This window comes from Plectrocnemia conspersa, unplaced genomic scaffold (assembly GCF_051122295.1).
Source record: "Plectrocnemia conspersa isolate PC_06_02 unplaced genomic scaffold, ASM5112229v1 ptg000013l, whole genome shotgun sequence".
In the NCBI taxonomy this organism is placed as follows: Eukaryota; Metazoa; Arthropoda; class Insecta; order Trichoptera; family Polycentropodidae; genus Plectrocnemia; species Plectrocnemia conspersa.
Window position 1 is genome coordinate 903188 of NW_028277177.1, and position 14817 is coordinate 918004.

The following is a 14817-nucleotide window of genomic DNA, read 5'->3' on the forward strand; positions in this document are numbered from 1 at the left end:
TTCAGAAAAAGATGTTATTTGAAAAAATAAAAATATTGTATAGAAAATCGTGTAAAAAAGGGTAATGAAAACCCAATAAATAAATTCTACAAAATATTATTCATAGAAAAAATAATATCGGAATACATTTTCACCGGTAGATACATATTTTTACCAGTGAAAATATCATTTATCTGGCATGTACTAATAAAATCATACGATTTCAACTTTTCCATACGTAGTACTATGTACATTTACGCACTTATCATTATTTGCATGCAATGTATAAATGTAATAGTCAATATGTATTTTTCGGTGGAGTTATATTTTCACTAGTGAGGTCCAAATATATTTTCCCCAGTAGATACACATTTATACTAGCCAAAATATAATTTAACTGATAGGCGCTAGTGAAATTATATGCTGCTTTAAAATGTGTATGCAACTCAATTTGACAGTTGTGAAACGTACATTTGCTGTTTAAATGTCGCATCTCGCATATTGTTCATGGTTCCGTCTGCATTTCGATGTTACACTAAAGTGATTTAAGAATATGATAGCTATCCTTACTGATATTACTACGGACTTCTGATATAAGAGTACTGGTCAAAGTGTATTCGAACCGAATTTTGGTCAATAGGAGTGCACAAAAACAATTATCACTTCTCAGATGTAAGAAATCCTCGTCAAAAGCAATAATAACTCGGTAATGAGCGTTTTATATTATTCAGATTAATTTGTTTGTCTATGTTTATGAATAAAGTCGATCGTCTATTAAAAAAACTCCTTTTCATATTTAAAAGCAGAAGAAAAAATTCAAAACAAGACATCATTTTTATTTGACATTTTCAAGTTCTTTAGGCTTAGGTCAGTTAGGCTCGTTTTCAAAATTAATCTTAAACTACTCTCACAACGTTTTTTGTGAGAATCCTTTTTCGGTACTAAGCGAGTTAAAGACGTTCATTTTAAAAATCTCAACCAATGGAAATAAATATAAATAAAAGGCTCCAGATAACAGAAAACTACCAATTCAAACTATAATATGTATGTAAAATTGCATATAAAAATGTATCACTTTGAAGCATTCCTGTAAGTTTAAAGAAACTAGGCTGGGTTTACTAATTCAGGTTTGACGATGGTTTATTAAGGTATTTTAATTTTGTTTTTGAAACATTCCTCTTAATTGTAATGGAAATTTATTTTATTAAAAAAGATAACTATCGTGTTCTACAAAGAAAATACTAAATTTACTAACAAATATCCCGCATTTTGGCTAGTCTTTGAGAAAAACTATCATATTGGAGAAAAATGTACTACATAACTCGAATAATTTTTAATAATTACACATTTCATCACGTTATTAACTATCATGTATACGTACAGCTAAAGATTTTAAATTTAATATATTACAAATCATAAACTCACTTTTCAGTCTCGGGGGCCTGTCGATGGAACGCGAAACTTCAACATTTCATGACGAAGGTCGAATCACTAAAAAAACACGTTTTATAATTATTTAAACGGTTTAATCAATGTTACTTCTAATCATCGCATATATTACATTGTAATAGTTAAAACGTACCTTAATTTGCACTCCGAATCTTTATAACCGATGCAGATGTGTAAAATCGCACGAAAAACCCTAACCTGCGCCATCTTGTTTTATCTCATGCAAAAAAATTTGAAAAATAATTAAATATTTAAATCGTTTTTATTTTTATTCGAAAAATATTTTTTCAAATTAATTATTTAAGACCGTCCTCCCAAGCGCGGCAACACTGTAGTGTTTCAATTATTATTATATACAATATATAAGAAATAATAATCTTTTGTGTACACACAATATATAATATATTATATAAGATTATTGTATCTATATTCAAATTGATCATTTATATTTTTTAACATACGGTATTTTTAATATGTAACATCCAAACCAAAGAAGTATTTTATAACTATGCCATAATCTTCACCAACCGAAGAAAAAACTTTTTTGTCATGCAGTATATAGCGCTATAATTATGTCCAAAAAACAATATTAATATTATGCTAGATGCTATGAATACCAAAATGGGCAAAGAGCGATTTGCAACGTCTATTATCGGCAGTCATAGCTTATGTACAATTAGATAATACTAATAACTCAAACAATTCGATCGTCCTATATAAAAATACTCTTAATGGAATGCGGCACAGCCTAGACAAAGCAACTTCATCTCGACTCTGACCACCCACTAGCCGGTGGCAAATTGAGAGCGAGAATTTTAAGCATCAGTAAACCGGTGTGAACACAAATATAGTGTAAGCTACCTAAAAACCCTAATAACCAAAACACCCACAGAAAACAACTCAGCTCTAACTTTTTTAGTCCTACTAATAACAGAACACAAGATCACACCTCTATGAACCAGTGGTGGATACGTTTGACGAGACGCGAGACACGCAAAGAAGCTGTAGGGAAAACTATCGGCAATTCCGCCCCGGAGAAAATGCCAGATCGGCTCGATGAGGAATGTCGGAGCTAACCTTTTGCCTAGTTATAGGTATATTTTTTAGCATGTATAATACTTTAAGCACACTATTTTTAGTTAAAACATTTAATATATTGTCCGTAAATATTGAAAACACTAATTGATTTCAGAGTTGGCTAACATTCGTCTCGAAAACGAATATAAACTTTCGTGATCAGTCAAAACTGAAATGCCATCTCGTGAAAAATTATTTCTATTACACTTTTTTTATCTATACCATAAAATAGAAAATACGTGTACCTGTCTGTCATCACAACTCTTCCTAAATGATGAACAGTAGCGACTTGACATTTGCACATGTCACTCTAGGCAGCCGTCTCTAGGTTAACTGTACTATTTTCAACTTTTACAAAAGACTAAAAATATTGTATATACAGGGACGTAATTTGGCTATAAAAATGCATGTCATTTAATACTATGAATCTTAATGAAATTAAAATTTAAAAGAAACGACCACTGACTGACCGATTTTGGCCCCCCCCCCCCTCCTTGGAAAAACATGAAACTACCTCCCTGTGCTGGTGTCCCTATTTATAATATTTACAAGTTATTTTGAAACTAAACTGCACACGAACAATACCACCATTTTATTCAGCAGATATGACCATTTTACGTTCTTATAAAAATCACTATAGAAAAACTTGAAAACATTGAACAATGGCTAGTTTTTGTAAATCCCATTAAAATCGCTGCAGTAATGTTATCTTATAAAAGGAAATAAATACTCTCAACAAGTTACATAGAATTAAAATGTAAGTATAGCAAATTTTTATATAGGCAAAATACCTAGGTCTCATTTTAGATTATCATAGAAATCTCATGTAGATAAACTAATACAATATAATAAGACTTGCAATTTCGTACGCTTCCCCTGTTTGGGGTCACATAATTAATACTCGTGTAAGAAGCCAATAATCTGAAAGTATTCACTAAATAAAATTTTCAATATTAATTTTGCTATATGAAATTTCCAATAGCAATTATTTGGTGACCGCTTGAGTAAATCAGCAGCATTGAAAATTTTAGAGTTAATATGTAGTCAGAGAAAAGCCATAGAACTATATTCAGTACCCTTGTCTGCAAAAGTTGTAAAAAAAAAAATTTTGGCAGACTGAGGGAACAAATTATTTCTTCAATAAAAGAAAATAAATATTTTGCTATATTTTTGGATGAGACTGCAGACATCAGTAGTAATTCCCAGCTGATGGTATTTGTGCGCAATAAAGGTTTAAAGCAAGCTCTCAAGCTGCAATCTCGTGGAACATGACGTCTACAATAAAGTTAATGCATTTCTGTATCTGTTGATGGAGCTCCAGCTGTTAGTTTATTTTTGGCTTTGACAAGAGAGAATAGTCCAAAAATTGAAATTATTACTGTACAATTCGTCAGGCATTGCTTGAAACATTTAAATTCACTATCATTGGATGTCACCATATATAAAATATCGCTTTAAGATCAATAAAAATGACATATTGATATTATCTTTATTGCTGTTACATTTTAGGCAACTTTCGCCTTTGTCAAAGCCAGTGGCCATCTTTGTTTGATAGAAATGAGGTTATGTATGAGTAAAAACATGTATTTTAAAACTTAAAAATATATTTCTTAACGGCATTAGATCCATGCATATGAATCGTTCTTACATTTTATATACAAACGCATTTCAATAAAACCGTTACAGTTTTCCGTACAAAAAACATTAAAATTCGGCCACTTAACATATATATAATACATAAAAATAACATACATTTATGACCCATCTTAACAGATAATACGAAGACACATTTTAAAATGTAACCGATTATTATCTAGTCATTTGTACCATTCGAGCTTCACAAAAATACATCATTTACTGCTCTATAGTCGCACCCGTCATAGGAAAGAGTTCAGCAATTATAATAACGATACAGATAATACGTCAACCAACGGCATTCACTTAAACGTCGCCTGCCTTATCGACCGATATCTAGTCCGACGTTAAAAAAAGATCTCATTATTAATCAAAAACTATCGATAATATTATTAAAATTATTCTTCCTCTTCCTTTTCTTTGTCCTTTTTCTTCTTCTTCTTTTTCTCTTTTTTAGGTGACTCTTCGGTTTCGGCGTTATTTTCCACAACAACGCTCTCGTTGTTATCTTCCTTCTTCTTCTTTTTTTTCTTTTTCTTCTCTGTGTCGGACTGGACGTTGGACGTATCCATAACGTCCACGGTGCTGTTCAAACTCAACTTTCGCTTCCTCGATTCTTCGGCCGCAGGAGCGTCTCCGTTTTCTTTTTTAGCACTATAGTCTACGAATCCGGTGAGCCATTCTTTCGGCGTGCTTTCGTTCGGTTTGCCGTATTTGTCTAGCTTGCCGTCTTTAATCAGGTTCTTTTTCATGGACGCTTTGGGTCCGAGGCCCCACTTTCTCGGATAAGTATCCCTCTCCATGATGACCCTCTTGAGCTTAGCGACGACTCCGTGATCGCAAGACGCCATCGTCGACGTGGTCATCTGAGCTATTGCCAAAGCGACCGCTTCTCCCTTGGTCGTCACTATGACGATCTCTTGATCCATCTCGATTCCGTCTTCGTATCTGAGGACGCCCGGAAGTAAAACTTTAGCACCGTAACAGACCGCGTTTATAGCGCTGTCTTTTAAGAATATCCTCTTGTGAGCAGTCAACAGTCCTTCCAGCGGTCTGATGGTACGTCTCAGATACGATTCATCTTTGTGGTTATCGTACACCCATTGAGCGTCTAAGATATCATGCATGGTCACCATATTGTCATTTTCTCCTTGAATACCTGTACGAACTCTTCTCAACTCTAACATCTGACCTCCGACACCTGAAATTAAATAAAAAGAAATATTATTAATTTTTTAAGCGTGTGTAAATATTCATCCAAGAGATTAGGAAAATGTATTAAATTTATAAAATAATTATCGATAATAAGTATTTGTAAAACACATTGTAAACTACATATAATTGAACACTCGCTCGTTTGCATAGTTTGTCCTATATTTTTATTTTGATCCTGAATAATATTAATTAACCCTTTGCACAAAGATAGGAATAAGTTAAAAACATACCTAAAATTAATCCCAGATGAACGCACACCGTCCTTATGTAAGATCCGGCTTCGCAGCTAACCCAGAAGACGCCGGTGTTTGTATGTTTATGATATTCCAAGAGCGTGCTGTCGTATATGGACCTGACTCGGAGCTGTCGTTTCACGGCAGATATGAGCGGCGGCCTCTGGAAGAGCGCTCCCCTCAATTTCTCCAGCCCCCGTCGCACGACTTCGGCTCCTTCGACCTCCGAGTGCAGACCGAACACGGCGACGTATTCCTTTCCGGCGTTCTGCTGAGACTTGACCAGCCTGGTGGCTCTCTCGATGCACACGATCAGACATCCGGTCACCTTAGGGTCCAGAGTGCCGGAGTGACCGGTCTTCTCCACTTTCAAGATCCTCTTGATCCAAGAGACGACCTCGTGCGAGCTCGGATTGCTCGGTTTGTCCAAGTTGATGTAGCCGGAGCGCACGTAGTCCTGAATGTTCCTCTTGAGGGGCGAAGCGCCGAACGGCAGCGGCGTGTAATGGTTGGTGCGCACGTTCAGCCTGTCGAAGTTCTTCAAAAGCAGCGGCCAGAAAGAGGTGTCCATTTTAACGAGCTGCTCCGAGGGCTCGAGCTTGAAATCGCCGGCTTTCTGATAGTCGGCCACCCCCATGGGCGTCTTCATCTTCTTCGACTTCTTCCCCGAAGGGGTCTTCTCCGCGAGAACCTCCTCCATGTCTGCCGCTACGAAGGACTGCCGCACGAATGAGGTTACGGCGCACGTGTTTACCTACACGCCGTTCCACGCGGGGACGACGTTTGGCTATAGCGCGGATGTGACGTCACAAGCGTTAAAAGTAAAAAAAATTACAAAATATTTATTTTAAAATACCGCAAAAAAATACCAATGCTTTTTTCAAAATATCCTGCATAATTTTTCATATTATTTTCAACCCAAAACTCGCATTATTTCAATATTTTCCTTTTTCCACTTTTGGCCATAATCACAACTTATTTGCTCATTAAAAAGTGAACAACGTAACTTTTGATATTTCACCGTAAATGCATTGTTTTTCGGTTGATAATTGTTATACATCACTACTTCTACTTTAACCTCGACAATGCTAATCAAGTAAGGCTTTTTATCTTATCGTGATTTTTATGTAATAGGGGTAGCAATAGCGCTTCTTTGAGCTGCTAGTAAGGAAAATAGCATAATGGTTCAGTAAATATTTGTGTATGTATTATTTCTGTGCAAGGTGAATTGGGGTAAACTGTAATGCCATGTACATGTATGTAAACAAATAAAAAAATATACATACTGTAGGGAGCTTATTTATATACAAATGTATTTATTTAGGTTTATTATGACCAAAACTTTTGCGGCACTCTGGTAGCACTGGCGTAACGGACGCTCTTCTCGTTGTAACTCTGACGGGCTCTCGCACCCTTAAGTTTTAACATGTACATATATAAGGGATACGAGCTCCAAGCATGCTCCGACCTCGATAAATATAAAGTTTCCTACAAAATAATTTATATTTGTCATATTTTTTTATCATAACAAAATGTTAATATCATACTTACATTATAAGGATGTTCTGTGTTTTCATTACACTTCGATGAATCTGATATATTTTATATGAACTGTAAATAAATAAAAATTGTTATTAGTGCTTTTGTAATAAATAGTAATTTCAAATTTAAATGTTAAAAGTACTTACTTCATAATTGCAATAATCTTCGTCATTTCAATCACGTCTTCGTTACCCGAGAGAAATTCTACACTTTCAAATTCGAGATCCGATTTATCGGAATCATATTTTTCAGCCGTCACTATAAATATTATTTAAATTAAAGTTAGTATATATTATAATTATGTAACGAAGTAAAAATATTAAATATACTTGTTAAGTCGAAAAATAATTTATAAGCGCAGGAATATTCTGTGCTTCGACGTAAATCTCTTGACGACAAGCAAATAAAGACTAACGCACGTTTGAAACGCCGTCTGAGCGTACGTTAGAGGGAATCAAAGCGTGAGCACCTTTCCCCAGTCGCACGCACTTATGTATCTCGCTCGCACACGTACAAGCAAATCCGTTCGAGAGAAAAAGGAAGTAGCCACCGTCCGATACACTCACCCATCTCTCTCTTGCGAAATTCTTTGACAAAGCGGTATAGCATGCGCGCGTGAAAGTTAAGCAATTATTTAAATGAATAATTACTCATTTTAATAAGGCTCTACTTTACTTGTGTTGCGACCTCTCCCCTTTGGAGATGGCCGTCTTTTCTTTTCGAAGGACCACCGTCTCTCGACGGAATTAAACGCCTCTAACCATAGAAATGCTTTATTATCAGAGTTTACATCCTCAGAATCCTTGCTGACGCACGACCACACGCCGTGACAGCTGAGGCGTCTTCAGGTTATTTATACACAAAAAAAAACCACGCACGGCCATAACACACTTTTATTCGGCCATGCATAAATATATGTAAAATTGTCAGAACAACTTGATTTAGCTGATTTAAAATAAAAAAGCAATTCGAATATGTGATTTGATCAGTTATCTTAAATATAATTTATGTCATTATAAACAAAAAAATATATATATATTTTTAAATGTTACTAAATTATATATTTACATTTGAAGATACTTTTAAATATACATATTATTATAGCTCCTTATCAGCACACAAAATTTCTAGTTGTATTGTTGAATAAAAAAAACTATAATCACTACTTGTTTCATACCAACTACAATAAGGGTGTGATAAATCACATTTAATGGATTTCAATCGTTCTCAGAATACAGGATGCGGTAATAAAAATACATTTGGCAACAATGTATTGATCAATTAAAAGTATCGGTATTATCAAACACACATGTGGCCCTTTTTAAGCAACGTCTGAACACGGCGAGAACTAATGAAATACTTTTGTTAAATGCTACTTATGGCTGTAATTTCAGAACAAATTATATTTTTTATTATATTCATTATATACATAATCAAAGAAACCAGATAATAAATTTAGTTTTTTCAAGGTTTTAGAAGAGGGAGGGGTTCATAATATTTTTACACCCTCGATATTTTTTAATATCGAATGACCACTTTTTCTAAGAGTTTAACAATCCACGGTTTGTATTATGAAACTATTGTTTTACTTATAAAAATAATTATTTTCCCTTGTTTTGTAGTTATCTGGTGAAAACTAAAAATTTTTTATAGATGCTGTGTACTAAAGTTGTTGCCATGGAAACGCATCGATAAACTAACCTAAAAAGTGTTTGATTACATATACAAGACAAAATGTTTCAAGACTATGAAAGTGACGTTGTTGGATTCGTATCAAATTGGAAATTAGAAAAGTTATATTTTTATTGACCAATGGCTAAATATATTGTCACGATTATTAATTAACTAATGATTTTTTTAGAGAAATGACTGAGCAAAGTAGTCAAACGTCTGAATATACCAATTCAGATAAAGAAACATCTACAAATATTTCACACAGCATTTCAGTAAATAATATTATTAAATTAATATATAAATAAGCCCAAAAGTAAAATTTCACATTATTAAATTTAAGGTTCAAACAGAAAATGTAATTATATCTGATTTACAATCATATGACAATGCAAGTTTGGAAAAATGGTTGAAGGAAATCACACCGCAAGTTATGGATGAGTTGAATTCGTCAAAATACAATTCAACATTTTCAAAGTTCGTCAGTATGTAGTTATAAGAAATGTTTTAACTGTTATGGAAATTATCGACTGTGCCTATTGTTCGTAGACATGATCTGTACGGTAATAACGAGAATCAAACTGTACGAGCGAATCTTTTGCAAACAATCAAGCCGGAGAAGCGTGAAAATTATAATGTGCTTAAAAAAGGATCACAACAAAACGAATCATTATCCTCTTTGGTTGATTATCCAACTTTGAAAAGCAACGTAATTATATTATACATATGAATATTTGCTATTATGTTTATTATTGATTGAATTTCAGATGCCAATTATTGATTTATCTTGGAGCTCGGCAGGTAATACATTAGCAGCTGCCACCGGTTATCTATATCACGAAGATTGGTGTCAGCACAACGGTGCTATAAATTTTTATAGTAAAAGGTTATTTATTCGAAGTTATAATGTTAAAATGAGAGACTGAAATGCAATTATGTACTTTAAGAAGAGTTTATATGGATAATTATCATGATAAAAATAAAGTTTGACTTTATTATGAAAGAAGATATAATTGCCTCTTGGTAATTTAAATAATATATTATTTCTCTTAACAGGAGTAAAAATGATGATCTAGTGTTCATACATAACGTAAAGTTATCTTGTTGTACATCATCGATAAATTTCCATCCTTCGGAACCAGCATTAATAGCAGCGGCGACATTCTCAGGTATAACGTAAAATATTTACTGAAAAGTACTCATATTTTTATCATCAATATAATAGGTGAAATACTGATTTTTAATCTACAATACTTGGAAGACACGCTCAATAGAGATTTTCAAGTAGCTTCAAATACATCTTCTCATTTCGGAAGGCAAATATCTACGTTAACCTGGATGAATGCTGAACAAGTTATCAAGTATTTTCCAGATGTTTCCAATAATTCTTCAGAAAAGGTTATATTTTTGATAATTATATAATAATATCCTTTTGTATGTACATATGCAATAGTTTTAATTATGTTTTTCAAGGTTTTAATAAGCAGTGCCTCTGATGGTCAAATCAATATATGGACTTACGATGTTACTTCACTATCTCTCATATTGAAAATATGGTACGTTTTAATGAATATATGTATATGATTATATTAATATAATTGATTTTTAGTTATAAATTAAAATTAAAATTGGGAGAAAAAGCTAAACAACCACCAGATATTTCGTGCGTTGGATTTACGGCCGTTTGGGATCGATCTAGCGATGTTAAAAATGTTCCCTATGGAGCAATGAGGTAAATCGTTATAAAAAACTAAATCTGAAAGTAAATTATTGAAACTTTCATATTTTTTTAGAGAATACGCCGATGATTATTTTGTAGTAGGGACTAGAACTGGTGAACTTTTACTGTGTAAAACTCTCGGATTAAAAACAACCATGTGTAAGATATCTCTTGTGGTACTGAAATAAAATTAACGTTTATATAAGTATTATCTTTATAGCGAAAGTATTAGATCCTTACGTTGGAAATGTAGAATCTCATGATGCTTCTATATTATCAGTGAGATTTTCTTCAGTAAAGCAACGGATCTTTTTAACACTCGGAGCTGATCAAGAATTGCGAGTTTATGATGTTATAATGGTAATGTTTAATTTGTATTTGTTTTTCGCTTCATTTCTATAAGCACCACTTTTTTAGAAATCATCGATCCTTTTAAATTCTTGATATTTTTCCTTCAATAAAAACTGAAATTTTTGTTATGCTATAGTCTACTTCAATTTTTTTCCTATAATCATTTTTATGAATACGTAAAAGACTTCAGACTAGTTTATAATGTCTTCCAAATTGAATCGATTCGTTGGATCCGCCAGCAAATTCCTAGCAGAAAATTTAATTTTTATTCATCATTGGCGAATACGGTGGAAGAAAAATTAGAGTATGATTCGTGCGTTCAACAAGATCACGCACTCCTGGATATGGTGAATACTTGCGTTGTCAAAAACTAACCATATTTTTACTTGGCACTGACCAAATCTTATGTACTTAAAAAATAGTGTTTAATTTGAAACGAAAAACCTGTATAGGTTCAGAAAAAGGGGTTTCTAGAACAAATAAAAATATATCTGACTCTTTTTTCAACAGTAACGTCGGATTGGGCCATTTTCACTAAAGTAAGAAAAGTCAATACATTGAATCTTTTTAATATTTCATGTTTCAATGTAATTATAAATTATTTTTAGTGTTTTGCTAATGTAGATATAACGATTTATTTAATTTGATGTTTATTACAGGATTCTCCAATTCATATAATAATTCTGCAGAACGAATATTCGACAGCCGATTGGCTGCCAAATAGTGAATCTTTAATTTTACTCGCAACGTCTCTAGGATCGAAACAATCCAAGTCTTCATTATTGCAAGTTTTCAGTATCGAAACGAAGATCGATATACCGTTGGAGGGTCTTGAAAAGTTGAACGAGCGCAGTGCGGGGATAACTACGATGACCATGAATAAAAACATGTAATAGAATATTTATATATATATATATATATATTTTGAACGCCGAGTTCATCTCGATTGAGATGAAACTTTCTTAAAATTTTGTGAAAGAGTGAATATATAGTCTAAATTTTAACCTGTTTGATTTTAGTTGTAATCGAGTCGCTTACGGCGATATGCAAGGACAGATTAAGATTTGGAGCATTCCTTTCAAGGACATGCACTGGACAGCTTCTACTAATACCAATAAAATAAATAAAATCTATAATCACGTTTTATTTTAACAAGCAATCGATTCAATTACATGTATGTAATAACAATAATAATACATTTCAATCATTCTTCATTCTTTATGAACGATTCCTTGATTTTTGGAGACTATTTCTTTCACGTCATAATACCATTTTCCGATATGGGTATTCCTTAAAACATCTTGAAAAGCATCGCATCCTTCCATACTGCCGAGTACGCCGTACACTGCCAAATCGGACAAATCGGGAACGGCCCCTCCCTTGAACTGCGTACCCTGATTGTTGATTTGTTTCATCCAAAAATTGCATTCGTCGTAAATGGACAACCTGACGTCGTCTTTCAGGCCATGTTTCTTTTTGAGCCGCTTCCCGATTGCGTACATTGCGTAGGCTCCGACGTTGATCATCAGCTTGACCTCCCAAGCCGGAAAGTTTTCGCGCCACTCGCCGATGGTAGCGAACCATTCGAAAGTCTGAAAGGCCTCGTCCAGTGTCCTGTACACGTTGGGCGATATCATATGTACCATAACGTCATCGGCCCACCTCCTCCACTTCCTTTCTTCGTTGACCAGCTCTATCTTCTTATTGACGGGCATTTTTTCGTACATTAAGAAGTATTTATTCAAAACTTCATCTTTAGCTTTTTCGTCTTCGGTGATGGTGACGGAGGGATAAAAGTTGATCACGTCCTCGACGTCTAAATTTTGACTAATCAGATAAGACTGCAATATCGATATGATGACGGTGCTGTCGTTCAACTGTTGATAGCCGTGTTTCGTTTTGACTAAAACCGTCGGAACTTTTTTATACTTGGACCATTTGATGGATTGCCTCAGAACGGCGTCTACTTCTACCACGTCGTACGAAAATCCGTGATAGTCTAAGAAGGCTCTTACTTTGCTGCAAAACGGACACGTCTGATACTGAAACAACGTTATCTCTAGATTATGGCCGACGGTGCCGATTACTCTTCTCGTGAACTTGACGTCTGGCGGTTTTTCCAGCACGAGATTGTCCATTTCCAGCTGGGGCTTCGTAATTTTTTGCTTGTTTATGTCGTAGTGTGTGTACACCGAATAGCCTGCCCCCAAAAGTGCTCCGCCGCTCGCGCTCCATAGCGTGATCTGCTTGAAACCTAACGGTTTTTTCGATGACGAAGAACAGAAGCGAAATCCGTTAGCGTTGGACCGCAGCGGTATAGTACGCAAAATTGGCCGCGAGAACGACGTGAACGTGCGTAAGGCCATCTCGCACCGCAAACGTCAGATCGAAACTTCTCAGTGTTGCCAGCTGCCAACTGCGCACTTTTATAATACCTAGGTACCTACTAATTATACATCAGGTAGTTTCAGAACCGATTTAATAAAATAACTAGATGATTAGTTATGTTGCTATTTCAATTCTGTCACAAATAAATGTAGTGATTTCACAAAAAAGCATTTCAATGTTTCCTAAATTTACTTTTTTAAGTTCTCATTGTAGTTCATTGACGTCCAAAAGTTTTCTGTTCTATACCACACGAACACACGATCGATTATTACTAAGCCAGTTCGTAAGGCTTAGTTCAATACGCGCTGAAGGCCCGTTATTCCAGTGTGGGAGAGTATCGTGAACTCCGTACGAGAACTCGGTGCTAGGCAACAGAGGATAGTGATGACGTCTCTCTGGAATAACGCAAAAGCCCACTCATTAACGCCCGGAAAATATACTAAGTAAACTTTTAAAAATAAACTACGGAATCCAGATGTCCACCCGATGGAATGACATCGTAGGGCTCCATCATCAACGAGTTGGTGGATGTGTTTGAACTTGGACTACCGCTCCCATGGTGCCTGAGCTGGTATTGAAGAACTTAATTTCACGTGTTGGAACTTGTTCCGACGCTTACGCAAGCGTAGGCAGTACTTTTGAAAAATATGCAAGTAGTCTCAACTCAGTCTTTTTCAGCCATATTTTCAAGTTGTCCACATTGAAGAGTTTGTGGTCTCGTTTCACATTTAGCAATTAAACAATACGTTTTATAGCACTGGCGACGTGTTCGACGCCTAAGTCTTAATATATGTCTTTATCGCGAACATACCACGAGACATTCACAATGTTTCGTAACACTATATTTTGACCTTTTTATTAATTTTAATGTGCCACTGTAGCACATCCACAAAGCTGTGTGCCGTAGACATTACCTGGTTGTATATTTTGATTTTGTTGTATATTGATAGTTTGGAGCTTCCTGCTATAATGCTATATATTATAGCTTTCTATATATTGTTTTAAGTTATTATTTTTTATATGTTCCTTCCACCGTAGTTTGGTGTATAGAGTCATGCCAAGGTATTTGCTGTATTTACAAATAGGATAGTTGTTGCAGTTTATGAAAATTTTCAATTGATTAGTTATATTTTTATTAGTGAAGCTTTATTTTCCATTTGTTGCTCCAATTAGTGATCCTATCAGCGGCTTGTTAATATTCGCTATTTATTTCCCCACTGCCAGGATTGCTGTATCATTAGCGAATGTTGCAATTGTGACATTTGTACACGTATTATTGAAAATCGTACAAATGGAGTATCGGTACTAGGATATTTCCTTTCGAGATTCTAGTTCTTAATATTTTAATTCAGAATATTCTTTATTTGAATAATCTATTGGAAATGTACTATTTAAGTAATTCTACACATTGCTTCGGTAGTATGGTGTTTTGTAAATAGGTATAAAATGTAAGAAAATATTTATTTGTTATTGTAGCGCTTTTTGTATTAAATCAGTAATGCGATGCACCTGATAGTATGTAAATTTGTGAACCTAAACTGATGTTCCTTCCCAAAA

The 14817-nt window shown here is 34.4% G+C and overlaps 3 protein-coding genes and 1 long non-coding RNA gene across 4 annotated transcripts; 1 reads left to right on the plus strand and 3 right to left on the minus strand.

Moving 5' to 3' along the window:
- Positions 1 to 4091: 4091 nt before the first annotated feature.
- Positions 4092 to 6379, minus strand: Nop60B (dyskerin pseudouridine synthase 1 Nop60B). The gene is made up of 2 exons (XM_088202131.1): positions 5586 to 6379; positions 4092 to 5341 (listed from the first exon to the last, which is right to left on the minus strand). Exons 1-2 carry the CDS (start codon positions 6286 to 6288, stop codon positions 4539 to 4541), a joined length of 1506 nt encoding a protein of 501 aa, XP_088058257.1. The 5' UTR covers positions 6289 to 6379; the 3' UTR covers positions 4092 to 4538.
- A 564-nt stretch (positions 6380 to 6943) lies between these two features.
- Positions 6944 to 7387, minus strand: LOC148226858 (uncharacterized). Its single transcript, XR_015811974.1, has 3 exons — positions 7277 to 7387; positions 7140 to 7199; positions 6944 to 7076 (listed from the first exon to the last, which is right to left on the minus strand). It is a non-coding gene; the product is annotated as an uncharacterized LOC148226858 (long non-coding RNA).
- Positions 7388 to 8788: 1401 nt separating this feature from the next.
- On the plus strand, positions 8789 to 13276 carry LOC148226859 (cytoplasmic dynein 2 intermediate chain 2). Its single transcript, XM_088202110.1, has 13 exons — positions 8789 to 8923; positions 8992 to 9076; positions 9145 to 9278; positions 9351 to 9510; positions 9569 to 9687; positions 9858 to 9970; positions 10027 to 10199; positions 10275 to 10357; positions 10411 to 10533; positions 10595 to 10680; positions 10742 to 10881; positions 11532 to 11761; positions 11892 to 13276. Exons 1-13 carry the CDS (start codon positions 8865 to 8867, stop codon positions 12022 to 12024), a joined length of 1638 nt encoding a protein of 545 aa, XP_088058236.1. The 5' UTR covers positions 8789 to 8864; the 3' UTR covers positions 12025 to 13276.
- Su(P) (prostaglandin E synthase Su(P)) lies at positions 12002 to 13238 on the minus strand. The gene has a single exon (XM_088202140.1). The coding sequence runs from the start codon at positions 13236 to 13238 to the stop codon at positions 12084 to 12086; it is 1155 nt and encodes a 384-aa protein (XP_088058266.1). The 3' UTR covers positions 12002 to 12083.
- Positions 13277 to 14817: the final 1541 nt, after the last annotated feature.

Coding starts and splice junctions, on each gene's coding strand:
- Nop60B (XM_088202131.1), bottom strand. CDS start 6,288: ATGGAGGAGGTTCTCGCGGAGAAGACCCCTTCGGGGAAGAAGTCGAAG. Junction 5,342..5,585: donor TCATCTGGGATTAATTTTAG/GTATGTTTTTAA, acceptor ATTTAATTTCAG/GTGTCGGAGGTCAGATGTTA.
- LOC148226859 (XM_088202110.1), top strand. CDS start 8,865: ATGTTTCAAGACTATGAAAGTGACGTTGTTGGATTCGTATCAAATTGG. Junction 8,924..8,991: donor TCAAATTGGAAATTAGAAAA/GTTATATTTTTA, acceptor TGATTTTTTTAG/AGAAATGACTGAGCAAAGTA. Junction 10,882..11,531: donor GAGTTTATGATGTTATAATG/GTAATGTTTAAT, acceptor TGTTTATTACAG/GATTCTCCAATTCATATAAT.